Source organism: Drosophila sulfurigaster, chromosome 3, assembly GCF_023558435.1.
Source record: "Drosophila sulfurigaster albostrigata strain 15112-1811.04 chromosome 3, ASM2355843v2, whole genome shotgun sequence".
Lineage (NCBI taxonomy): Eukaryota > Metazoa > Arthropoda > Insecta > Diptera > Drosophilidae > Drosophila > Drosophila sulfurigaster.
In genome coordinates this window covers 51,319,365-51,345,536 of record NC_084883.1, presented here as the reverse complement: position 1 = coordinate 51,345,536, position 26,172 = coordinate 51,319,365, and the positions used below count along the sequence as shown (strand labels likewise).

General features: G+C 39.8%; 6 protein-coding genes across 10 annotated transcripts in view; 2 read left to right on the top strand and 4 right to left on the bottom strand.

Moving 5' to 3' along the window:
- The window catches only part of LOC133842484 (DNA-binding protein D-ETS-3), a 35,362-nt gene extending 33,580 nt beyond the window's left edge, over positions 1–1,782 (bottom strand). Inside the window, exon 1 of the mRNA XM_062275579.1 lies at positions 820–1,782. The gene's annotated coding sequence lies outside the window, so the exon portion shown is untranslated. The remainder of the gene's footprint in view (positions 1–819) is intronic.
- A 3,599-nt stretch (positions 1,783–5,381) lies between these two features.
- On the bottom strand, positions 5,382–6,673 carry LOC133843023 (transmembrane emp24 domain-containing protein B). The gene is made up of 4 exons (XM_062276376.1): positions 6,475–6,673; positions 6,308–6,385; positions 5,816–6,247; positions 5,382–5,745 (listed from the first exon to the last, which is right to left on the bottom strand). The coding sequence occupies exons 1-4, from the start codon at positions 6,619–6,621 to the stop codon at positions 5,689–5,691; spliced, it is 714 nt and encodes a 237-aa protein (XP_062132360.1). The 5' UTR covers positions 6,622–6,673; the 3' UTR covers positions 5,382–5,688.
- A 547-nt stretch (positions 6,674–7,220) lies between these two features.
- Positions 7,221–8,784, top strand: LOC133843020 (galactose mutarotase). Its single transcript, XM_062276373.1, has one exon. The coding sequence runs from the start codon at positions 7,556–7,558 to the stop codon at positions 8,648–8,650; it is 1,095 nt and encodes a 364-aa protein (XP_062132357.1). The 5' UTR covers positions 7,221–7,555; the 3' UTR covers positions 8,651–8,784.
- Positions 8,785–8,788: 4 nt separating this feature from the next.
- On the top strand, positions 8,789–9,829 carry LOC133843022 (chymotrypsin). The gene is made up of 2 exons (XM_062276375.1): positions 8,789–9,164; positions 9,223–9,829. The coding sequence occupies exons 1-2, from the start codon at positions 8,920–8,922 to the stop codon at positions 9,806–9,808; spliced, it is 831 nt and encodes a 276-aa protein (XP_062132359.1). The 5' UTR covers positions 8,789–8,919; the 3' UTR covers positions 9,809–9,829.
- A 1,525-nt stretch (positions 9,830–11,354) lies between these two features.
- Positions 11,355–19,520, bottom strand: LOC133843016 (protein SCAI). Of its 5 annotated transcripts, none has more exons than XM_062276369.1 (10): positions 18,664–19,520; positions 15,572–15,715; positions 15,326–15,508; positions 15,042–15,260; positions 14,824–14,946; positions 13,968–14,096; positions 13,595–13,911; positions 13,282–13,536; positions 13,019–13,222; positions 11,355–12,284 (listed from the first exon to the last, which is right to left on the bottom strand). In XM_062276369.1, exons 2-10 carry the CDS (start codon positions 15,667–15,669, stop codon positions 12,040–12,042), a joined length of 1,773 nt encoding a protein of 590 aa, XP_062132353.1. In that variant the 5' UTR covers positions 15,670–15,715; positions 18,664–19,520; the 3' UTR covers positions 11,355–12,039. The 5 variants fall into 5 exon arrangements, with proteins under 5 accessions (XP_062132353.1, XP_062132351.1, XP_062132352.1 ...); XM_062276367.1 differs by having other exon boundaries at positions 13,968–14,111; positions 18,664–19,519; XM_062276368.1 differs by having other exon boundaries at positions 15,030–15,260; positions 18,664–19,517.
- LOC133843013 (uncharacterized) lies at positions 19,005–26,029 on the bottom strand. The gene is given in 5 exon segments (XM_062276361.1): positions 19,005–22,183; positions 22,185–22,421; positions 22,423–22,968; positions 23,028–23,390; positions 25,350–26,029. Coding segments are annotated over 5 exon segments (2,607 nt in total). The 5' UTR covers positions 25,584–26,029; the 3' UTR covers positions 19,005–20,956.
- Positions 26,030–26,172: the final 143 nt, after the last annotated feature.

The following is a 26,172-nucleotide window of genomic DNA, read 5'->3' as shown; positions in this document are numbered from 1 at the left end:
ATGTCAAAGAATAGAAAAAGTAATGTAATAGAAGAGAATAGAATTGAATTGAATGGAATCTAGAATGCTAAGAATATTCTTTTTCAAAATTGTATTAAAATTGTTGAATAGTTTTAAAATTCATTTACATTTTTGCATTAGTTATTTTTAAACCTATCTAAATGACAATCAGCTAATTGATCTAATACGATCTATTTATGCTAATATAATCTATAGTTTGTATGCAAATCTGTTTGGAGGGATATTTTATACTTTGATTTCTTTAATATTTTACTTTGTCAAAAATTATAGTGTTATGAATATGAAATATATATTTATGATATTAAAATTATTATTCAAAAACTGAATTAAATGTCTTAATATGAACCTACCTACCAAGGTAGATAGATACTTTGATACAGTAAAATTATGATTTAAATACAAAATGAAATATTAATTTCCAACGCAAGCAATTTGTTTTCAAACTAAGTAATGTCTTGCATGACTTTTCAATTGATCATTTCGCTATTAGTAGTTAGTATTAGTTTAATAATGAGAAAAATATTAGAAAATATTCTTTGCAAGAAAATTCAAATTATAGTTTTTGACCAGCTCATCAAAACAGTATTGAATCTTCTACTGTAAACTAACTCAAAACTTTAAAATTATAGTTTTTGGCTATATAATTAAAACAATAATGAACCGTTCACTATAAACTAATACAAATTTAAATGAATGAAGTTTTATAATGAGGAAAAATCCAAAATTTAATATTATTACTTCTAGTAGTAAGCAAAATTCAATCCAAAAAGAAAGCTTCTTTAAAATATGACAGCTTACCTCAGGATTATGCTGGTCTCTGTGTTATAGTATATCCAAGAAATATGAGCTATACTTTATTCCGATTGTTTATAAATTCATTGCACACTTTTACGCTTGCATAGTTTGATTAATATTTGTTAAACGTTTGCGTTAGTCATTCACATTGCTTGGCGGCATGTTGCACTTTTTTTGCGAACCGGAAACGAAATTATTGTCCAAAATGGCGACGGATACGCGACAAGTGAACCGGGCTCGAAGTGAAGGTGGCAAAGGAGATTCGAGCGGAGGAGCGAAGACCGAGGACAACGTCAACGACAACACGCGCCACGCAAATTGTTTAGTTTGTTGCAAGTTGCCAGTTGCAGCGTTGTAACGGATATGCAAGGAAATTTGTCAGTGCGACAAGGACGAGAACGAGGACAACAACAACGAAACGCCGACGGATGGCGGCAAAACGCGTCACTTTGCCATACTGTCTGTGTGTGTGTGTGTGTGTGTGTGTGTAGGGGAATCCCCACTCACTACTAACTGCTCACTGCCTCGGAGAGTCAAGAGTTTTTATGGGCGCGTGACGTGGCGTGGAGCCGCCAACAAAATCAAAAGGAAAATTTCAATAATTTCCGCACAACAATTTTCGCAAAGCACACACACTCATGGTGAAAAGGAAGAACATGTGACACACACATGAAGTGCCACGCCTACTGCCAAAAGCAACAAGCGTATTTGTCCAAGTTTTGTATGCAATGTTTTCTTTTCTTCACTGTTTTTTTTTTTATTTGCTTTCTGTTGCCCTGCCCACTTGGTCAAAGGCTTCAGTTCGTGGCTGGCTTCCTGTGGCTGTTGCTGTTGCTGCTGCTGTTGCTGTTGCTGTGGCGGTGGCGTTGGCTTGTGTCAACGTGTGGCCGACGAATCTTAACCGCAAAGTGCCGTTATTATGTTTGTCCGCGACGTGTCGTAACGGTAACGCGCACTCCAAGTTAATGTGTATATCCCGTTAGCTGCTGCTAGCAGCTCGTCCTTACACACAAGCACACAAATCATCTCGTGCTTCGCGCTCTCAAGATGGCGACAACAGCAGCAAGCAGCAAGCAGCAGCAGTGGCAGAGCTGTTGATACTCCTCCCACATTTGGAGCTGGTAATCATCGAGGTCCCATCGCTGCTGCTGCTGTTGCTGCAAAGGATGCCCCATGCTTTTGGATATATTTTCACCCCACTTATCGCATCGTTCCACATTTTTGCGGTGGTTGATGCGCAGGCGCGCTCCATGCAACCGAACGTCTATTTATCTGATGCTGCTCGATGGGCGGAGCTACAGACAACAACTCGGTGTGTGCTCAACGTTCAACGTTCTACGTTCTATGGTCTTGGGCAGCACTGTGGCACAGGCGGTGGCATCATTAGTCCAAGCCAAGACCCCATTTCGGGCGGAAGTGCGTATGAGCAATATTTTAACAATGGCGTTTAAAACAGTTAAAGAGCCAGCACTAACACATTCACACACATACGCACACGCAAGTCGACTTCTGCTTATCTGTGTGTGCGGCCATTAGGCTCTTAGTTTGGGGCCAACTCGCCTCATTTGTGGCATCGTTTTCAATGCAACGTTGCCTACTTTAAGGCTCTGCTTGCCACAAGACAACTTGGTGTGAGACTCTGGGGTGGCATGTGGCATGCGGCAGCAGTGGCAGCGGTGGCAGTCACCGCCACCTCAGAGATAAGCGCACACATAATAACATTTTAATTTTACCAAGTGCCCACAATGACGCGCAAGATTTAGCCGCAAAAAGGACGCCAAGTCGACAAAAAAGGATATAATTAACATGTCGACAGCTTGAGTTATGTGTAGATGTGTGTGTGTGTGCGCACATAATTACATAAGATTAAGAAAATGATTAGAGGGAGACATGATTAGACTAAATTTTAAAGTACAAAGTAGAGCGAGCAAATAGCTGACATTAAACTTCCTCAAATCGATTAGAATATTAATGACTTTTTGATTGACTGTAAAAAACTTTTAGATTAAATTAATAATAAAATTTGAAAATATATATATATATATATTTTTTTGTTTAGATTTAGATTTTATTTTTTGTATTAAGTAATTGAACCAGTAGAACAAAAAAGTATTATGAAAATATTAAATTTATTACATTTGTGTTCAACATGTTATTAAATATATACATATAATACTATATTATTTTACGGCCTTAAAAAATAATAACTAAATTAAACAAACCGCTTATGTCGCTTTTGTAAAAAAATGGATTTTAAAAATTATTGAAAACAAACATAAAGAAAAACATAAACATAAAGAAAATAAAGTAAAATATATAATATATAAAATATAATACATTCTTATATAAATTTGGATATTAAGAATTTATATTACAGCTACGTAAGCTAAAATCTTCCAATATTTTTAAATATTTTAAACCTTACTCTGACTTCCATAATAATAAAAAAAATAAAATAGAAATATAAATAAATATGGTATATAAAATAAAATAAATCACAAATAAATTTTAATATTAGGCATTAAAAATTTAGACATTAGACATTACTTGACATTCATAATAATAAAAAATTAAAAATCTATAAAATATACGATATACATATGTACATATGTATGTATATAATAAAATATTACATTGCAAATAAATTTAAATATTAGGAATTAAGAGAATATAATATATTCAAACTACTTAATCAAAAATTACCCAATATTTTGTTGATATTTTAGACATTACTACGACAATCATAATAAAAATATAAATAAAAATAAATAAAATAAAATAAAAATATAAATAAAATAATATGATAAACTAAAAAAAATATTATTTTGCGAATAAATTTGAATATTAGGAATTAAGAATTTATATTCCAACTACTTAGATCAAAAGTCTATCAGACCTTCGCGAAATGATTTTTATTATTTTAGACATTACTATCAGATCCATAATAGATAGTAGCTATTAATAGCAACTGTGCTTTATCAGCAGTAACTTAAATATCGCAGTGGGCAATCAGGAACGTGATGACTTAACCATTTTTGTTCGTAGGGTTATTTTATGATATTTGTACATAGACAAATTCGTAGTAAGGTTCGCTCTGGTGATCACGTATCAAAAAAAAAGATCATATAATTACATAAATACTGCTTTTTGTGTCAATCAAAAAACAGTTATGATATCAAATATCTACATTATTGGGCACAAACCAAAAAGCACTTACACATTTCAGACACTCTTAACGCATCAATTAAAATTAAATTATTTAGGTAACTAAACACACTGTCCGATCTCAATTTAATGTATAAATTAAACAATACTGAGGCTATAAAATATCTATATATCACGTACACATTTCAAACACTTTGAACACATAAATTAAAATGGAATTGCTTGAATAACTTAGTAAGCAAAACAATTAAACACGATAACGGATCTCATTTCGATCGCTTATAATGATCTGAGTCACTAAAATTAGTCTAAAACACGATCTGCCTTTCCCCTCCAAACCAAGTTCAAAGTAGATCAAGTTTATTGACTCAATTTAGATTTAATTTGCATAGACTTAATAGCTAAAGTGAAGCTAAATGAAAAAATGTGTCAAAATATACTTAAAAGAATTTAAGCAATTTTGTGATGATGTAGGAAACTGAAATATTTGTAAGGAAATTGTAGAAACAGATCCATATTCTCGGCTCTATTTAAGTGGAACATTTCCTAGCCACAGTTTTTGCGCCCACAACTTGTTTGTCTACAAACATGTTTGTTGACGTCGAACCAATTAGCAACAAATATATTGTTATTCTTGTTTAAGAATACAAGTTTTGTAACTATAAATATGTGCTTAAAACGAAGCCACTCTCTTCAGCTTAAAATAATAATAACAATTTGTTATAATGATAATAATATTGATACCAAATGTGCATTATTTAAATTTTTTTAAAAAGCCCCAAATAGAAATAAATATTGACCAAGATGAAACAAGTTCCGTTTAGGACTGGTTAGCCAATGTCTGGGCATATATGTACGTATAAATAGCTTCCACTCTCTTTAAAAGACAACACAGAACTCGATAGCGCCTGATTGTGACAAGGTTGATACTCGGCTCATTGTGACATTGATAAAGACAGGAAGTCGGAATATTCCATTTGAAACATATTGAACTCTTAAATAATGATGTGCCTTAATCTATATAAGTTGTTTGCGTGCATCGCATTGTTTGTGCTCGCAATAAACGCCCAACGTTTCGATCGCTACACAAGGGATAATTATCTGGCCTTTAGTGGACGCGCATTTGGGTGAGATAAGATCCGTTATTCGCAGCACTTGTAGTGTGACTAATTTGTACTCTTCTATGCTCCACAGCGAGGGCGTTCTTCGGCCAGGTTACGATCAGGGGGAAAATTATTTGGATGCTCCCATTTTCAGTGCTCCGGCTGTTTCTGCGCCTGTTTATTATGGTTGATGTAAAGCTCGAAGGATACTGCAAGCTTTTTTAGTCGATACACAAACCCCAAAAATAAGCTTTTTCTTAAACGTTATGTATATATAGCATTGTAGACATTGTCATGTATAAAATATCAATTTTAATTTAATTAAACACTCACACATTTTTACATTTATCACATAAGTTGTATGTACTCAAATGACAAATAGTATTTAAAGTCTGTTAAGTTTGCACTTGTTCATTTTGCCAACATTTAAATAATTATCATAGGGAAATGGGTATCGTAAAAAAGAATGGATGAATGTCTTGGGGTGCAAAGGTGAATGTATGCGTACGTATAAAAACATAAAAGGGAAAGTATTAGTTCAGTTACAGTTTTGTGCATGTGATGCCGCTAAAAAAACACACACGGACAACATCTTCGTTAGCATCTAAATACGGCTCTTGGAATTGCTTCTAACATCAAACAGTTTGCGCACAAAGAAGACCTGCAAAACGATACAAAATAATACGTTTGAAATATGATATTCTCTAAATACAAAGCAAACAAATTCTCACCTGTATAGAGCACGTGATTAGGATGACAATAATTTGGCTAATGGAGAAAGTTTGAATGTAGGAATTGTTGTCCAACAACAGAGCATAATCTCGAGACTCCCGATGCCGACTGTGCGCCTGATAGCCCAGCATATCGTTGATGTTGCGCTCCACTGTGCCAATGGTGGCCGTGAAGTTCTGCATGTTCAGCTGCAGCTCTTCAATCTCCTTGGCGTATTTGTCCCAAGCATCGTATTTGACGACAGTAATGTAGATGTTTACCAGCTTCCCAGCAAAGCGAGAGAACTGATTGTCAATGCAGACAGAATAGTAACCACCAGGCGACACTTGGTCTGTGTAATCTGCTGTAGCTTGCCATTGATAAGGCTTCACAATTTCACCAGCTGGATTGCGGACAGCAAATCCAGCCATGCCATCGCCACCTCGCACCACCTGGCAATCAAATGAGATATGAATAGAGACTACGTGGGCGTCGAGTTCATTTATACTTACACTGAACGAGACATAGAACGTGGCTCCCGCCTGCACATACTGATGGTAGCAGTCCTCCTTACCGGCATCGATGTGCACCTGTATGCGTATGTTTTTTAAATATATTACAAAATTTAAATTGACTGTTGTTGTTTTTGTTCAATGGAATTGTATGTTTGAGACGTCACCTTGTAGTCCATAGCGACGGCGGGTAAATTTTCGTACCATGGCTGCTGTGCTTCCTGTGCGCTGGATGTCTGGATTAGCAGGGCACAGCAAATGAAGGCAATTGGCACGAATAAATTCAATCGCTCCCGCTGCCACGTCGATCCCATTTTAATTTTGTAAACAATAGAGTTGTCACTTCGCTTTGAGCTGTTGCTGGTCTACGCAGAGTTAACATTTCGCTGCACTGTTATTAACAGAGAGTTCGAGTTTTAATTGGTGAAAGTGCAGTCTCTTTTGAGTATTTTGCAGAAAAGTAAAGAATGAAACTTGCCCTCCAAAATAGAGCTGTATAATTAAATTAAGTCCGGTGCCTAAAATAATTAGTACATTTTAAATTGCTTAAATACTTTTAAGAATCTCAATAAAACAGCTGTTAGTTAACTTAACAGAAGCCCTTGATTATAACTTTAACATTATAAAATGTAACAAGTGGGCTGTAGAGGCTATCGATAAATCTTAAGAAGACTAGCCCTAGATATGGATAATTTATTGCTTTTATTTTCAGCATATGAATAGATGTGCATGCTTTTATTTAATAATAAATTCGCAATAATAGCTGTATGTAAAACAATACAGCTGTTTTCTCAAAAAAATCGATATTACTCAAAATTTCAAATAAATCGATTGTTGTATAGTGTCATCGGTATTTCACCTCTAGTCGACGCCCGGTTTATTGAAAATGAAAACAAGCAAAAGTACAGAATAAACATTATTTGCATCGTTGATAAGAGTTTCGCAATGGTTTGATAACGATATATAAGTAAGCGCAGTGATTATCGCTTTTCGGTTGGAGAGAGTATGCTCCACTCTCAGTCTGTATCTGTGGTTGGCTGCACAACACTTGTTGATATGGAATATTTTTGAAGTGCATATTGTTCATGAACAAACTGTTTGTACTTGTATATGTGTATAATATATGAATATCATTTGGTTTGCTAAGTGATTATATTATATATCAAGTGTTTATGCGGTTTTACAACCCGCTGTATTATATAGATAAAGAGTCCAGCTCTAACGGAAAACAACTCATTATAGTACGAGATGGTGAACGTCACGGAAGATATTTTTGCCACGGCTGCAGTGAATCCATTCACTAAGAAAACGGAGCAAATACGACGCTTTACGCTGCGCAATGAGGAGCAAATGACAGTCCAGATATTGACGCTAGGCGCCACCATCAGCAGCATCAAAGTGCCTGATGCTCAAGGTCATGTGGAGGACGTAACGCTGGGATTTGATAACTTGGCCGGCTATCAGAGTGCCCAGAATCCCTATATGGGCGCAACAATTGGTCGTGTCTGTAATCGCATTGCCAATGGCCGTTTTGTGCTCGATGGCAAAACGATTCAAGTGTCTCGCAACCGAGGTGAATTGTCACTTCATGGTGGATTAGTTGGATTCGATAAAGCTCACTGGGAAGTGGAGCAAGTGTTGGCCAATGGCGTTCGCATGAAGCACACCAATCCCGATGGCCATGAAGGCTATCCCGGCGAGGTGACAGCAACAGTTACATTTACGCTCACCGAAGACAACTGTTTGCATGTCGTGATGGAAGCAGAGACTACGAAGCCAACACCCGTTAATCTCACCAATCACGCCTACTTCAATTTGGCTGGTCATAAAACAGGCAAAGTGGAACTGGATCAGCATGAGGTTCAGATAAATGCTTATGGCATCACCGAAACGGACTCGAATTCCATTCCCACTGGCAAAATTCTACTTGTGGACGGCGGCAATTTCGACTTGCGTGTTGCCAGCAAACTGGGCGATCGTCTCAAGCAACTGGAACCCGCAGTGGGTTTCGATGACAATTTCTGTGTGAAGTTCACGCCACCAGCTGCCATTACCAACATTGCCAGAGTGGTGCATCCACCAAGTGGACGCTGGTTGGAGATTGCCAGCAATCAGCCGGGAGTGCAATTCTACACCTCGAATTTTTTGCCAAATACAGCGAATGGAGAGAATCCGGTAGCCGGCAAGGAAGGCGCTGCTTATGCCAAGCATGGTGGCTTCTGTTTGGAGACGCAAAAGTTTCCTGACTCCGTAAATCATGAGAATTTCCCTTCAACCATACTGCGACCCGAGGAGAAGTATCGCCATGAAGTTATCTACAAGTTTGGAAAGCTAAGCCAATGATTTTAAAAAATCAAAGCGATCAATGAAGTAACAAGTGGCAAATAATATATGAATTTTAGTTGTAGATATCCATTATATATTATATTGGATAGTATAGAAACCAAGTTTTACTAATAAACTGCAAGCACGTTAAATACTTTTTGCTTACGTCGATCTTAGATTAGCCAAAGGCGACTGCACGCCTTAGAGCCATAAAGTAAGTTAAATTATATCCAACAGAGAGTATATAAAAGACGTGTTCAACTCGAACTGATTGTCTAAATAAACAAATGCAACTAGAGTTGATCATAGTGTGTCTGCTGGTGAGCTTTCGCTGCTGTCTTGGGCAAAGTCAAGGCAGCTTGAGGATTATCAATGGAGCAGCCGCCAAGCTGAAGCAGTTTCCCTACCAGGTGGCATTGCAGGTCTACTTCACCAACTCTGGAGGGGAGCCAAGCACCTGTGGTGGCACAATTATATCGCCTCGTTGGATACTAACAGCTGCTCACTGTTTGCAAGAGCCGAAGACTGTTCTGTAAGTTGCCCATTAATAGAAATTTAAAGAAAATATATCAACCATTTCAAATTTACAGACAAAAGATACTTGTAATCGCTGGTGCTGTCAATTTGACAACACCAAATTCCGCTGGCTCTGTGCAAATGTGGATTAAAAAGAGTGACACTATCGTTCATCCAAATTATGATCGTGGCACGGTCGCCTTTGATATTGGACTTATCAAGTTGCCGCGTGAGCTTAAGATGTCTGACTCCATAAGAGCCGCAAAGTTGCCCAAACGAAAAGATAAAGCTTTGTACGTGGGTCGAACGGCAATTGTCTCGGGCTGGGGCTTAATGGCTAAGCAGCAGACCACTGATTTATTGCAATATCTAACTGTAAAGATAATCTCGAATAAGCAGTGCGAACAGGCTTGGAATGATCAACTGAAGGGCGATAAAAAGCTGATGCTGAACTCCTTTTTGTGCACCGATTCAAGCAAAGGATTGCCATGCCTTGGCGACTCTGGTGGACCTTTGGTGTTGGACGATGGATCACGAACTATAGTTGGAATAGTTTCGCATGGCTACGATGAGAAGTGTGTCATCAGGGTACCAGATATATTTACACGCGTCTCTTCGTTTCGTAATTGGATTGAGAAATATACGGGGCAATTAGCCTAGTTAGATAGTTGGGAATTGAAATATTGTATTCGTTTTTCTTTTCAAACATGTGCTTTATTCTTATTACTCATACAAACTCCGTACACTCCCCTTTCTCCCATACTTTCATAATATTTTCTTTATGTTTTCTTTGTGGCTTTGCTAAATTTGTTGTTATCGTTTTTGTTTTTTGTTGTTTATGGCTGATAGTGTTAAACAATTTGCTTATGATAATGTTTGAATGTACTCTTTGTGGGTTTTGTTGTATCGCTTACGTGTGGCTAATGTTGCTGATTAATCATGAATTCATTTGTTTATTATTTTTGCTGTTTTCTTTTTCATTTTTTTCTTTGTTTTTGCTTTTTGTTTTCTTTTATATCTTATGTAAATGCAATTTGTTAAATGTACAAAATCTAATAGAAATGATTATGCCTTTGCAAAACTCGTTCACCATTTCAAGAGCATTTCTTTTTGTATTGTTTTTTTTTAGAATTAATTATGTACAATATTTAAATAAATTTGTCAAGAGTCTATACAATTTGTTTATGTTAACAAAGATGTTAAGAGTATTAAGAACTTTCAAAAATAATTAATCGCTTGCGCTTTGTTTATTGTTAATACGTTTTTGCTTGAGAATTTCGAAATTTATAAAAGCTTACTTTGGATTTTGGTTTTTTGAAATATTTGAAAAATGCACAGAATTCTTAAGTATTTCATATTAGAAACAATAACTGTAAAGCAAAATCTTGTCTTGGGCTTGTGATAAAAAAAAACTGTCAATTATAAATATATTTACTATGCGTTTAACTAGATTTATTTTCATATATGTGTGTGTGTTTGTCTCTTTAACTGTTTATTATTACTTTATGGGGATTATTATCGATGCATTTCCGATATCTATGTTCACGCCAAAAGAAAGAAAAGATTCATTTTAGTATTATTAACGCATAAACTCTTTTAACTGAGTGTGAATTCCAAATCGTGATTCATATTATTTTATTTGAATTAATTTATTTGCTTTTCAAGTATAGATTTTGCATGTATAGGTTTTTTGTTTTTTTCTTCGTATAAAATGGTTTTGCTGGGTTTGTTTTTAATTTTAAGTTATTTAACATACGCAAAATATATTTTGTATATTATTTTTATTTTACTTTTTTGTGTTGTTCTTAACTAGCTTTATCTGTATATAAGTAATTATTATATTTGCTAAATTTTGCTTTTTGAAACAGTAACTTTCAGTCATCTTGTAATCATAATAATACCTATATGCAATTATTATTATTTTCATATATATATTTGTGTATATATATATATATTGGTTTTATTTTTTAATATTAATTTGTTATGAGCGTCGTGTACAATGCATGAGAATGCATTAAAAACGCATTTCTTATATAGTGTGTCGTGTTAATAGATTTCATTATTATTATTATTAATTATAGATCTCCGTTATTCTCGTCATGTTGTATAAAAGCTAAATATTTATCGCTGCGTATAATGATAATGTTTTATTATTTGTAATTTCCTTTTGTTTATATTTCTGCTCTAATTCTCCGTAAAAAATGGCTTCAATTTATTAAAAATTGTTGTTCGACATTGTTTTCTATTTCCAACTAAATTTGATTTATTCTTTTTTTGGCAGTTATCGTTTTGTTAGGTTCTTTGACATGTTACTTAAATCCCTTTCATCATTCTGCGTACATTTCAAGTATTATTTAATTATAGTTAATTATGTTGTGTATATGGTTTTTCTCTCATTATTTATGTATATGCTAAGCAACTAACATTGGACCATTCCATTGCGCGACGCACTATATAAGAAAACTAGCTAATTACTTGATTAATTTCATATACTCGTAAGTAATCGGGTATAATATACTCGTATGTATTTTTGTTCATGTTAATAATATTATGTGATTTGTTGTGTGTTTTCCATTTTCTCTGTATGTATGTTATAAAAGTTGAATATGCACTTTTCGACAATAGCGGCAAAACATCATCATCATTATCATCATCATAGTAATTAAACTAAATCAGTTTCACACACACGCACACTTCAATTAGCTGGCATTCCAGCTAATCCAAGTCCAACTCCATCTCCAAGACCAGCTCCAACCAGGCGGTAAAATATTATACACATAAGGTATCAACGAAAGGTGTCTGTCCAGGCAATACGAGGATACAAGTTGGATCAACTGCTGACGCGTATAGAAAATTATGACTAGAACTAAGACTACGGCCAAAAAAAGTCATCAGTCGCACTCGGGACCCTCGGAGAAATGGCCGCGCACATCGAGCGCCGATGCCAATTGGAATATGATGTGCGACAGCGAGGGGTGCTCGAGAAGCTCATTCGCCGGCAGCTGCGGCTCGCAGCGCGGTCGCATGTGGCGACCTCGGAAGCCGCGATGCAAGCGGAGCACAACATCACAGAAGACGAAGCGTAAGATGAGTGTGCGCAGAAAATCATCGCCAAAGAACTGAACATAGGACGAGTCTGAAAGCCAAGAAAGATGAAATGGATTTAGAGGAAGTTCAAAAATATTTTTTCCTGAATTCAATAGTACACTTCCCTCACTTTTTCAAGACAAGATAAAACAAAATGTGTAAGAAATATATTGTTTAAGGTTTGGCTGTAATAGATCCTTGAGTTAAAGACTGCGATAGACCCTTTAAGATATAGTCTACGACCCTTTAGATTAGACTATGATAGACCCTTTAGATATAGACTGAAAGAGTCCCTTTACATACATACATATATTAATTTCCAATAAATAAGTTAGCAACTACATTACTTTCTGGCTCTGATTTTTATATCTGACCTCGATTCACTATGTTTCAATATGTTCTGATCATAATAACATTTTGGTAAAGAAGATAAAATGATGCATTTTACACGCCTGCTAATTTATATCTTGAAAAATGATTTTAGTTGTTTTTAATATGAAATTGGAGTCAATATCAAAACTCTAACTAGGTTAGAGACCTACAGCTACAAACGTAAACTACTTAGAAGGTCTACTTGTTATAGAGATCTTGACGGATAGACTAACGGTGACAAATCGACTCGATAATTAAGAGCATTTAAAGTAAATGTACTTCAAAGAGTTGGATATATCTTCTTCTACGTTTTATGTAAATTTCTATTTCAAACTTAATAGACCCTTTTTTACTTCTTTTATAAATGAAGGGTCTAAAAGACTTATATTGAATCATGGAAGGAAAGCTCACCAATAAAACCAATGCCCTGTTCGATCTCATCGATGCGACAACGTGTGACGAGACGCGAGGCCTCGGTGATGAAACGATCCACATAGGTTTGACAGCGCTCCCAGTGATGAATGGGCACATCACCGACATTACAAATGTAGCAGAGCGCCGTGAGCGGAGAGTGCAGGAATAATGTAAACAGCGAGCCATGATGTTGCACATCAGCTATAAGATACAGAATACAAATAAAAGACTAATCGTAGTTGATAAATTATAGAAAATACCTTGGAATGCGGGCGGCACATCTTGGGGTGACATGAGGACGACCAGCGGCTGGCCAAAGTAGCGGGGTATGTGCTGAAAGACAAACGAATTATCCGAATCGATGATGATGAACATGGGCCGACGCGTAAACGGATAAAGATCACCCGGATAGAGACAATGATTCTCCTTGTATGATTTGCCACGACACGACAAACCGCCGCCATCGACGCTATCGCGTTTCACACTGGTGGCCAGGCCACCCAGCTCATAGCCATCTAAGGGATCAAAATTAAATTAGTCGATGAATTGAATATGACGTGAGAGGTTACTCACAGTCCTCGGGATGCTTGGTGGTGGAGAAACAGCCGTCCGCTGACATGTACAAAAGTAAAGCACCACCCAGTGGCAGTTCCTTAAAGCCGCTGGCGAGAAACACCAGCAGCTGACTAATCGAAGGCTTGTATAGTAAATATTTATGAGGATTGTCTCGATAATGACGACCATTCTCCAAGTATCCCTTGGATCCCGGCACTCCATATGGTGGTATGCGACTAGCCGCCGGACTGGCGTCGTGTCCATGCAGCCCATGCGACATGCTCAGTGGATTCGTGGCCGACTCCGTTGGCTCACGCTCCAATGTTTGCAGCATCCTAAAGAAAAGTTCGCTTAATACATTATATTTCGAATTGCTTGATCGCTTGCTTACCTAAACATATCCATGGTGAGCTCGGAGAATTTGGCCTGCTCGCAGGCTGAGCCCACAATGAGTATCTCCTGGAGGCTGAGGGTCATGTGCGGGGAACGCTCGCACGGCGGCGTCGTTAGCGGTGATAACCTAGAACCGGAACCACTGCCCATAAGTCGTTGTAGATGTGCTGGTCCACAAGCAAATTGCGGGGGCCCGTGCTTTCACAGAAGAATTGAGAATGTGGCGCACTAATGAGGTGATATGGGGGGAAGGGTGTATGTGTGTGTGTGTTGATGTATGTGTTTGTGTGTGTATGTTTATATGGGGGAGAACATATGAAATGATAACGTTGTGTGTGTGTGTATGTAAGTTGTGTTGTAGCAATGAAATACACCTGCGTATAACAGTTTTAACTTCGAACTACAACTGTCATAAATTGCAATTCCAATTTGCATAGCATACTTTTAGGAGTCCCAAAAAAATTGCTATGCAAATTGATCGAATTATTATCTCGTTATACACCGCTTGCATTTCATTGTGTTGTGTTTGTGTGTGTGTGTGAGTGTGGGTGGAGGGAAAACATGGAAAAGTGCATGACGAATGACAACGGTGAGTGTTTCTTTGTTGTTTTTTTTTTCAAGTCTTCTGTGATAAGCACAATAAATCAAATAATTGATAGCAACAGAACAGAAGCAAAACTTGTATACCTACGCTCGAACGAAAATAAGAAATATAAAGAGAGAGAGACAGAGAGAGCGCGAACCCTCCCATAACCAAACAACCTCCCCACAAGCTCTCCATACTCCTACTCCGCCGACGAAAGCACGGGCAAAGTGTACGCGGGATGGTTGAATGGATTGTGCCAACGACTCACCTGTGTGATAATATGATTGGATTGGAATCGGCATGCAGCACGGCTACCGCTGCCTCTGCCTTAATGAACCCCTTAATCTCCTCCAGCACCAGAGACCATTCCAAATGATCCTCGGGCTCGTAACTGCAATGATATGTGTGAATACCGAAAAGAGAAAGTGTGAAAAAAAACCTTGATCAGCAATTGTTATTTGGTTGGCCTTTTACGTGTTTGTGTACTCCTGTATTTGCTTTTCCAATTCGGTGACCAGCTCCCGCACCAGCTTCATCTTCTTGAGCAGCAGACAGACGACAATAAAGCGTGCATAATAGCGCAGCTTCTTCACCATCAAATCGGGTCGATCCTCTTTGGCGGCACGCGAATAATACGCACGTCCTCTGATTGCCGCATAAAACTGATACGCCTCATTCAGGTAGTTTGTTTCGCTGGTTCTTAAACTGTTCAAATAATATGAGAAATACATTTTAATAAATTCAAATGAGGAGATAAATGAACTACTCACTAATAGTGATAATAAAGCTGTCCGATTTTGCTGGCTATCTCGCCAATTTGCCAGCGTTTCAGTCCATACTTTGAGTCGAGCACCATGCGATGTTGCTGCTGGAATTTCCACAGTTTCGTGTAGACATCAAAGGTGCGTCCAAAGTACGCTTGCCACTGTCGATGGCCATACTGCGGCAGATCTCTATAGAATTTGAATATGGAATACATTAGTATTTTTTGGTGAATATTTCATCTTTCAACTTACCTGAGTCCGTTGAACAGCTGTTTGGATTTCTCTAGCAAATGGCAAAACTCCAAAACAAGCTTTCTATCCTGTTCTTCAGTGGACTCCATTTTCACCATGCCGTTCTCTGCCGCCCCAAAGTGTTATGTGTGCGAACCGGGTTTGCTAGAACAAAGATTAGAAATCAAGCTTAAGTCATAAATAAACAAACTGCATCAGACAACTGCTTCTATCTATCCAATCTCAATCTCAATCTATCCATCCATCTATCTACTGCGATGCAGTTATGTATCTATTATACTCGTGCTTGTTATTTCCCATAGATATTCAGAGCAGGGAGCAATGTCTACATGAGATTTTTCTTTCTTTCTTTTTTTATTTTGCAGTCACTCATTGAGCTATCGATAAAGATGAAGATGATGATGACGATAATGATGTTGATGCCTCTCCAGTTGTCGTGGATACAATAAATGCCAAAGCGGCGTATGCTTAATGGGCAATTTTATTGCTTGCTGCTGTCATTATTAAATTTTTAATTTTTATGCCAGCGCAAAACAATAAATTTATTACAAAAATAAATAAATTTAGATACTGAGACTGAGTCGAGACAATGTCCGGATGATGCAATATTTAAAGTCAATATGACGAGTTCGAAATCACATTGAAATTTAATTAAAATTTCCATTTGGCGAAAACAATTACGTAGCCTTTTAAGTGCACAGTCAGACAGAGGCAGAGGCAGAGGCACAGCTGGACAGGGATTGAGTTGGAGCGGGAGAAATCGAGAGAGAGCGAGGGGAAGACAATTGGCAGCAGCTATGCATCAAAAGCTCAATTAATAACGCTCGACCAGGTGACTAAGTCAGCATTTACACAAAAAAAACGAAACCATAAAGAGAAAATAGTTCAACAAAAAATAGAAAAAATCATAATTAAAAGAAACGGGAGGCAGGAGGCAGGAGGCAGGAGGCAGAAGGTGGCCAACAGGCTGCACACAAGGTTCGTTCGTTCGGTTAGTGCAAAATGGCGCCACAGCGACCACATTGATTTGGGTTTGACCAAACTAGGTCGCTGGCTCACACACAAAAAACTTTCAATATGAGCTCATCAGCAACAGAGACAGCATCGCCTGCCTGTGTAGAGTGAAGAAGAGTGCAGAGTAAACACAGTTTTTTCTTTCTGCTGTTTTCGAAGGGAAGCTGCTGCTGCTGCTGAGAAAGACATGCGTCACTCTGAATTGTGAGTGAAGCGGCGCCACTTCATAATTATGGCGCCCTAATCAAATTAAGAGTTCATTTAACAAGTCAAAATTACATAATATGAAAATTACGCATACGCAACGTGAACATGAACGTTGACAAGACGAGACGAGGCCTAACGAGTGTGTCTGTCTGCGAGTGTGTATGTGTGTGTGTGTGTGTGTGTCGTGGAGACACCTAAACAAAGCTGATAAACTAACAAGCTGACTCACTCACTCACTCACTAACTACTAACTCAGGCTGGCTTTAGTAGCTGCTGCTGCTGCTGCTGCTGCTGGTCGGCTGCTGACTTCATCATCATCAATGCCATCACCCTCATCACTCGCATCACCATCACCATCATCATCAGCAACAGCAGCAGCAGCAACATGTCAACATGTGGAAACCGGAAATGAAAAAACACAAATACTAAGCAAAAGTCGTTGCCACTCTGCCGATGCTTATTAACACATGCCCCGCTTCCTCGTTTCTTGCTCCAACACACACACACACACAACTTACTTATAAAGCTGGTGCAGTACATGCAACAAATTAAATTAAACACATTTAATTTATGGCTGCAAGCTGTTGATTACTTTACACCAACTGCAGTTCTATTTATGCTTTAGTATACATATTAGTCTGAGAGTTTTGACATTTTTGTCGCCTGGCAGCTGGCTGCTTGTTGTAAGAAGCAAAAAAAAAAATGTTGGTCTGCTCAACTGGCTGCTTTAACTAGTTGTAGTTGTTGTTGTTGCTTGTGCTTGTGCACGACGATGATGACGACAACTGCTGGAAAATCCCAATCCTAGTCAAACAAAGCGCGCAAAAAAGTATGCAACGCACTTTGGCGCTCAACGCCAGACAGCCGAGCCACAGCACAGAACAGAACCGAGAAACGGAGGAACGGAGAATGGAGAATGGAGAACAGAGGCAACGCTTTTTGACTAACTGCCAAGCGGCCCACATGTGTGCGTGCGTCTCTCTGTGTATGTGTGTGCGTGTGTATATGTGTTTTCAATGCCCGCCAGCACTCCAACAAATATTACTCGCTGGCACTCCATACTCTCAACGCTTTTGCTATTTGACAAAGCTGCACATTTCTTTTTTTTCCCTGTTTTTAATACTTATTTTTTCTGTACATTTTTTTTTTTGCTCTGAGTAAACAAGCATGAAGCGGGTGTATGTGTGTGTGTGTGAGTGTGGGTAATCCTTCAAAGGCATTGTAGGCTACACATTTACACATTTAATGGCATTTTGACACTGATAATGATGTTGTCCTTTTGCATCCGCACAGTACCCAACTTTAGCTTAACAATCGAGCATATGTAAGCATATATTTTACATATATAGTATACTATATATAGTAGATGAGACACAAAAGTATTTGTGTGCTCTTTTCTGTGACAGCTGCTAACTTTATTTATATATATTAAAAGAGGAGCGCACAAATTATAGAATTCAACACAACACACAAAACTTTGCCTCAGGCCACACGTCGTAGTACATATTTCTAATGCAATGCGCTCGCTCCTTGCCATCGCCTTTGCCTTTGCCTTCGCCAGGATGCGAACTGTGAAAAGGAAGCTGTCTGTCTGTCTAAAGTGAATTGCCGGAAAAACTTTCAGTTCAACATTTCGATTTTTTTCTTCTTTTCTGTTCTTGTTGCTGTTTGTTTGCTGGTTTGTTTCGTTTCATTTCTTAAGGCAGTTTTGCCATTTTTCGCAACTGATTCGCAAAACTGTATTTATAGAATTAATTAAATTACCAACAAAGAGCTTGACAGCTTGTCAACAAAAAAAAAAAGAACCAAAAATGATTTCCCTTGAAGCGCCATTTGCAAATTGTTTTTAATGTGCATTCAACACAACTTACCTTATCATTGTTGTTGTACCTGCCACTGCCACAGCCGCTGCCGCTGCCAGCAACAACAACAACAACAACACAACAAGCAGCAGCCGCCACCGTTGACGTTGACGCTGACGTTGCCGTTGCCTCTCGTTGTCACCGTGGCCGATGCCGATATCTGAACTGTTCCAAGAATCTTTTGCTATCCGTGCCTCTATCCGTCTCCGTCTCCGTCTTTGTAGAGTTGCGTTGCCTCCAACCGGCTTCGGCTGTGATAGCTTTTTGGCTTTTTTGCTCCTCGCTAGCAGCGATGCACTGCAGCTCCAACTTCTGCCACTGCCACTGCCACTGCTGCCACACCTAGCATATTTCTTTTCTTTTCGTGTTTTTTTTTTGTTGGTTGGTTGAACTACGCGTTTGCCATGTCACTTTCACTGCCCCTTTGTACTATCTACCCTATACTATATACCAAATATATACTCTTTTCTTTTTGCCGGTTTGCAAAGCAGAGGAAATCGTTTCGCCTTTCGCTTAGCGCGTTTCACGTTTCGTTTCACGCACTTTTCTTTTCTCGCTCACACACACACACACTTTGGGGGCTCTTCGTTTTGTCACTTCTTTTCTCCTTTTTTTTTTTTGCGTGTGTGTTATTTTTATTATTTTCTTCTTTTTTTGGCGGTGCTTGGATTTTTGTATGCAATTCTATTGTGTGATATCAAATTACCAATTGATGGGTTTGATCCAAAACTAATTGCGAATATCGGGGAATAATTTCTTTTGGGGTGCCAAAAACGAAATTCGGTGAATGAAAGAAACGCGTTGTGGCCGTCGTGTATGGCTGCACAGTATTGAATTTTTTCGCATTTACATTTTTAACGAGGGGGTTCGGGGTTGGGGTTGTTATTGATTTTTTGCCCAAAAACTGACAGCTCGCCTTAGTGCGCACGTCACGCCGCCAGAGGGCGCTTATTTTGACAGTTTGCCAAACGGGGGTTGTTCGCTGCCAAAAACATCTGATTGCCACGAGTGTCGAGTGTAGACTTGCCGTTAACATTTCAAATGTGAAAACTCTACAAACATTCATGAAGCTGTGCAACATTTTTGATTTGTTCGATTCGTTTGGTTTTTTTTTGGTTTTATGAGTCATACTACATGAACACACAGTGAATTTTTATTGCATTACATAAAGTACTATAACATTTACAATTAGCATTACATAAAAAGCGCCATGTTTTTTTGTTTATCCAAATAATCATACAATACACTAAAATGGTTCTTGTTCTACCCAAGCAGAGGAAGCATGAATTTGGAATTAACTATTTTTCTCTCTTTATGTCCGTTCTGACCTTTTGTTTCTATGCAAACTAGTCTCTCAGTTTTAAAGCTATCTAAATGAAACTTCGGATAATATCATTTTATATACCAGCATTGGCCAGATCGCTTTACTATATCATATAGCTATCATAAGAACGATTGTTCAAAGATTAATTCGAACAAAATCTACAAGCTATCAATTTGATATATTGTCCTATTCGAAATATTTTCAAAATTTTACTACCATATCGTTCGAATATAAAACTACGAAATTTTCTCAAAATTTGACTACTATATCCTTTGAATATATTTATAAAACTATGCTTCTCTGCAAGGGCGATTTAAGCTTCGGCATGCCAAAGATACACTCTTAGATTTTCAGTGCCCAATCATTGCACACTATAAGTATCACAATGAATAAATTACATTGCTCGATATCAGTATTTCAGATCTATAATTGATCTATATATAATAAATATTTAAGTATACGTATTTATATATAATTGTGATAAAAACAATAACTACATGCATTTTGGTTGTTCTTCTTCTTGTTGTTGTTGTTGTTGTTATAAGTATTACAGTATTTCAACTACTTATGTTTTTACTGACGCCAGATCTTAAACCTCTCTTTTAAAATATACGCGTAGCTTTCAGTCTTTAAAAAAATCCGAAAACAAAAATTCGTAACTGCAATGCGTCTAGTTATCGTATATATGTATCGTACTCGTATGTATATCGATCTGGTCCGATTCCTGTGGTAATCGGTAATCGGTAAAATGGAATATGTTCTCTTTGGGAAGTGCAAGTTAAAAGTTTAAAAAATTTGGCTGCTAATTATTTCGATGTACAAGTATTCACGGAGTCTCACACTGAATGCTCACATAAGTTTACAAATGAATGATGGATATGTGTCTATATATATATATAGTGTATATATTGAGCATTTTATAGCGAGTGTATTCGTTGTGAACTCCACTCAAAAGACGGTTGATCAAAGAGACCCGCTTTACAGTCGCGTCGCCTCCGATACTGTGGACACATCGCAACCATTATTCGATGGCGTCGTCTGGTGGGGCTGCTGACCCACTGAGATGCCCACATCGGCCGTGGGTCTGGGCAGATGCGAATAGTAACCCATTTGACAGGTGTTGTGATGCGACAACTTCTGATTCTGACTCAACTGATATTGAGCAGCCTTCAGCGCCTGTTGCTGCTGCGGCGTCAGGCAATCGCATGCAGCCAGCAACTCCTCCGTGGACTTGGCTGTGATCGTTGTGGTCGTGGTGGTTGTCAGCTCACCCACAAACTCAGTGGGTGGCGGTGCATAGTTCTCCACATCGCCGTAGGTGGAGAAACGTCCATAGGGATTACGCCGGGGCATCGAATGACGTTGCTGGGCCAGCTGGAGTTTCACGGGTGGCGTCATGGCCACCGTATCGAGATAGCCATAGCCATAGCTTTGGCCGACGAGCGCCTTGTTGGCCAGATTATCCCACGACTTGGGCTTCTGCACATAGGTCATGGTGTTGGGATAGATCTGGGACGGCTGCATCTGTGTGGTGGTCACATGATAATGCTGCTGCTGCTGTTGCTGCTGATGATGGTGATGAGCATGCACATGTGGATGCGGCTGCTGTTGTTGCTGATGCATCTGTTGCTGCAACTGTTGCTGTTGCTGTTGAGTTGGCTGCTGTTCGTACGATTGACGCGACTTGGTCGACTGCTGACGCGATGCTTGCTGCGCTGCATCGCTCTTGGGATCCCAGAACAGTGTGTCCGTGCTGATGGAGGTGGTATAGGAGGCGGAATCCGCTGGCGCAAACTCACTCGACGTACACGAGTGCAGACTGCAATGGCTGGCCAAACCCGAGGCCAGGTCAAAGTAACGCGAACGCACGCTTCCCGCCTGGGACTGAGTTTGCGAGTGCCCTTGAGGGGTTTGATGATGGTAGTGATGATGCGACTGCGTTGCCGGCTGCTGCGTCTGATCATGCCGATGCCTGTGATGATGGTGATGATGATGATGTCCCCCCGTCGGCCGCTCAGCGGCAATCGCCTTGGCCTCCATTGCACTGGGTGAGGCGTGCTGTTGTTGAGTCTGTGAATTGCCACGCGAGGCGGTGGAGTGTTTGCTCTCGGAACGCTCGCGTTCGCGATGCTTGTGCTTGTGCACGTGCTCCTTGTGCTGGCGATGGCGACGCCTGCTGGGCACACACTGCGTATCGCAGCAGGGGACTGGCCAGATCGTAGGCATCGAGGCTAACGTTGTCGCCATTATTATTGTGCGACTTTTCGGCTGACTTATCGGAAGACTTCCAGCGAAAGTGACCCACACAGGGATTGCACGAGTGTCCGGCATGGCAATGCTTCGACTTCTCCAACTTTGGCGGCTTCGCAGGCGGCTTGTGCTTCTCACAGGTCCTCGGTGGTGGCGCCGGTGGCTTCGCTCCCCCACCGCCCCCCGCCACCTGCGCTGGCGCTGTGATACTGCTGCGTGGTGCTCGCCGTCCCCTGACTGGCGGTATTCGTGTCCAGCGATTCGGTGCGCTGCATCATATAATGTTGCTGCTGTTGCTGTTGTTGGGTGACCTGGTGATCGATGCTGCTGCTGCTGCGCTGCAAACCAATCACACCGCCCTCAATATAGTTGTCCGCATTGCCGTGCGTTGTGGGTCGCAGCACATAGCGATATGTGGGATCCAGATAGTGATAGGTGAGCATAAATTGCGCTGGTGGCGGTATTATAATCGGTTGCTGACGCATCGCCAAATTTGGCACATCCTCCGTGGACAGCGCGGGGCGATAGAAACCCGCCTCGACTGCCGTTGACTCTGTGGGTGAGATGCCTTCAGCATCGCTGGGCGAAGTGTTGGCATTCGCCTTTTTGCGTGCCGGCAAACTGTGCGTCTTCCACTTGCCCTCGAGCAACTCGCGTTCACGCAGATGCACACGCTCCAGCTCGTTCATCTTCTGCTGCAACAAGGTCTGAAGCTGTATATACCTCATATGCAGATCCACCTAGAAGTAGAAGACAATTCAGTTAAGTAATCCCCGACAAGAAATCTTTAGTAATTAACCTTTCGCACACAATCCTCGAAGAGCACAACCATGCGCATTCTCATGTCGCATTTCTTGATAAACTCCACAATGGTCTTGTGATCGGCCTTCTCCATATCGTTGCCATTGATCGAGAGTATCACATCGCCCTCCCGCATCCCAGCCCGATACGCTGGGCCACCGTATTCCACATAGTCCACATAGGTTATCATCTCCAGCTCCTCGTCACATTTGTAATGGATGCCATAGCTTTGCAGGGTGAAGCCATAGGAATCGTTCTTCTTCTCCACAATGATGGTGCGACGTCGTCGATCCTCATCTGGCTTGGAGGCCAGAAAGCGTTCCGACTTGTAGCGTCCAAGGATGTGTGTGGACTTCGACAACTGAAAGAAAGGACAAAAAGCATGTTAATTAAAGAGCTGTGCGGCTATTTAACCAAGATGTGGCACACCAAATTGCCCCCAGCTGTAGCATTAAAATGATGTTTGTCCAACCCAGTCGCTAGTTTTCCCATGAATACGCTATGAGCAGGCAACACTTTCACTGGGCATCCTCGGGGCATCAACGGAGCCAAGACAATAGGCAACGGCAAACAAGTTGCCCACAAAACTAAACACACACATTACAGATAAACAGACAGCGCCACTAAGCGAGAAGAAGCCTCGGCCTTTCATTAATCCTTTATTGCTTCAACTGGGAAACGGGAAACGAGGCGAAAGGGAGAAAGTGTGCAACAGCAGGAGGTAGAGCAGGGAAGGGGAATCGAAAGCAGACACTAGAAAAATAGGAAGTGGCTTGCACTTTGTGATGGCCGCTTTTAAAGCTATTCAGCCAAATGATGGCAAATTAAATGCAAATGTCTAAGCTCCTTGTCTGCGGTCGCCTGTGGACACAGTGATCAACTGCACAGAGCGCACTGTATTTACAGTGGTGTCTATGTTTACAGTGGTGTCTATGGATGTTTGAGTGATCTCAAAATTATAAAAGCTTTAAGATTGAGATCTAATGATAAATGGGAGTATATCAAAATTTAGAACGTAGGATAATGAAAATGTGAGATGTATAGGAAAAAGCGAAAGAGGGAGAATGAGGAAAATATTGGAAAAGGAGAAAGTGTTAAGGAAATAGAAAGGCCGAATAAGAAATGAGAGAATAATACAGAAAAGTCAAACTATGAAGAGGAAGACATATTTATAAAGACTCATGAAAGGGAAAAAACAGAGGAATATAGAAAAAGAAATTAAAAAGAAAAATTTGAAACCAAAAATAGTAGAATGATAGAACATAAAAAGTATAGCACAAATTATAGGTACGAAGAAAGGGCAAGATATTCATACATATATACAGATATATGCATTGGAAGAGAGAAACAACAAAATAGAAAATAGTAAACCTAATAAAAATAACTATGTGAGAGAGGAAAGCTAAAAAATAATGAAAATTTTTAAAAGGAAAACCAGAAAAAAAAGAGACCCGAATAATCATATTGGCAGAAGTCAGAGTGGTCGAAAGCAAAGGTGGGAGATGAAATACAGAGTGATGACATAAGAAGAGACATTATCTAGATAACCAAATGAGGTACGAATTTATGACAAAAAATTTAATTAGCCATATATTTACTTTACCCTGACTATAATACCCCTTTAACACCTACACAGGGTATAAAAATGTCATAAATTCATAATTGAATTAAAAAGTTGAACAAGAAGTGTGGTTTTAACTTGAGGTTGGGGTTACGATGTTGGGGTCAGGGTGAATGAGAATGTGTATGGCTACTTCCGGGGCATTGAATAATTTAAAGCTGATCGGCGGGGCGCAGCTAGCGTTAGCTTTGTTGACGGTTGACGGTTGATGGTTGGCCATGTGCCTGACGAAGCGTAAACTCCATTCATTGGCAATGAGCCGAGCAAAGAGGTTAAACAGCTGAGGAGGTTTTCACCCACACTCCGGAGTGCGATAAAAGCCACCACCAACGTTCACGATGGGGCATATACAATATATGCAGAGCGAGAGAGCGATATGGCGACGACAACGACGACGGCTGGCCAAACACCAAACACCACCCAACAGCCCCTACTTACAAAACAAGCAGCAGCCATCACCCACCAAGCAACCACCCACGAACCACCCACCCACCACCATCAATGCCACACGCCGCAAGACAATTTCAATTGAGCCAACGCTGCAGGACATCGCATTATGACTCAATAACCAACAGCCACCCAAGACCAAGCCCAAATCCAAACCCAAACCGAAGCCCAGGCTTGACATTATATTTCTCTCCCCACCTCACCACATTTTCAATTACAATTTCCATTTCAATTATAATGTCAGCCACATACCTGCGTATACTCAAGCTCCTCATCGCTGGCATCGAGACTCTTGTGATGAAACTTGAGGCGACCCAAGCTGCCCGTTCCATTGACATAGTGCGACGTCGGTGGCTGCTGCAGGTTGCAGGCGGCCGCAATGAGGCTGCCCACCGAGGTGGCATTGGACACCGAGATGGAGACGGCAGCTGCTGTGGTGGCGGCACTGCTGGCCGCCGTTGCAATGCTTTGGCAGCTGCTGCTCATCGCCTCGTCTTGCCTGTCTTATTGATTTCTTCACGCAGTCATCATCTTAGCAAAGTCCAAAAATTTAATGTGCTTTGTGCAAATCCTTTAGACAAAGACCGAGACCGACAAAACCCAACAAAAACCGACCGCAACAGATACCGACAAAAATTTCACTTGACTTTGAATGCAGCCAAAAAAAAAAAAACAGACACGAGACTCGAAATTCTGAATTGAACTGAACTGAAGTGTGCTCAGTTCAAGCGCGCCGCAAGTTGTAATTACAATTAGTCATAGCTGTATATTATTACATTGACCAAATTGCCATGATTATATTTTGTTGTTGATGAAAAAGTTTTTCCATATTCGTATCGTGTGGGTTTCCGCTTCGTTTGTTCCACTTCCGTTCGAGTTTCGAGCCGTACTGAAACTGTGACCATTCCAACAAAAAAAGTTAAAAGAGCAGCAGACACACGGGAGAACATGCACCCAGAACATTACCGTTAGTGCGAGTACTTTTATTTATGGCACATGTTGACTGTTGGCCGTTGCATAGTAAAAACGCGCGCTCAATATTGAAAAGCGCATGCGCGGTGTTGCCACCTAATTA

Bases quoted from the DNA above. Each gene is read 5' to 3' on its own strand.
- LOC133843023 (XM_062276376.1), bottom strand. From the start codon at position 6,621: ATGGGATCGACGTGGCAGCGGGAGCGATTGAATTTATTCGTGCCAATT. The intron at 6,248-6,307 runs GTAAGTATAAAT...TTTGATTGCCAG, and splicing joins CGTTCTATGTCTCGTTCAGT to GTGGTGCGAGGTGGCGATGG. The intron at 5,746-5,815 runs GTGAGAATTTGT...ATCGTTTTGCAG, and splicing joins TAATCACGTGCTCTATACAG to GTCTTCTTTGTGCGCAAACT.
- LOC133843020 (XM_062276373.1), top strand. From the start codon at position 7,556: ATGGTGAACGTCACGGAAGATATTTTTGCCACGGCTGCAGTGAATCCA.
- LOC133843022 (XM_062276375.1), top strand. From the start codon at position 8,920: ATGCAACTAGAGTTGATCATAGTGTGTCTGCTGGTGAGCTTTCGCTGC. The intron at 9,165-9,222 runs GTAAGTTGCCCA...TCAAATTTACAG, and splicing joins CAAGAGCCGAAGACTGTTCT to ACAAAAGATACTTGTAATCG.
- LOC133843016 (XM_062276365.1), bottom strand. From the start codon at position 15,669: ATGGTGAAAATGGAGTCCACTGAAGAACAGGATAGAAAGCTTGTTTTG. The intron at 15,509-15,571 runs GTAAGTTGAAAG...CAAATTCTATAG, and splicing joins CAGCTGTTCAACGGACTCAG to AGATCTGCCGCAGTATGGCC. The intron at 13,537-13,594 runs GTGAGTAACCTC...TTGATCCCTTAG, and splicing joins CACCAAGCATCCCGAGGACT to ATGGCTATGAGCTGGGTGGC.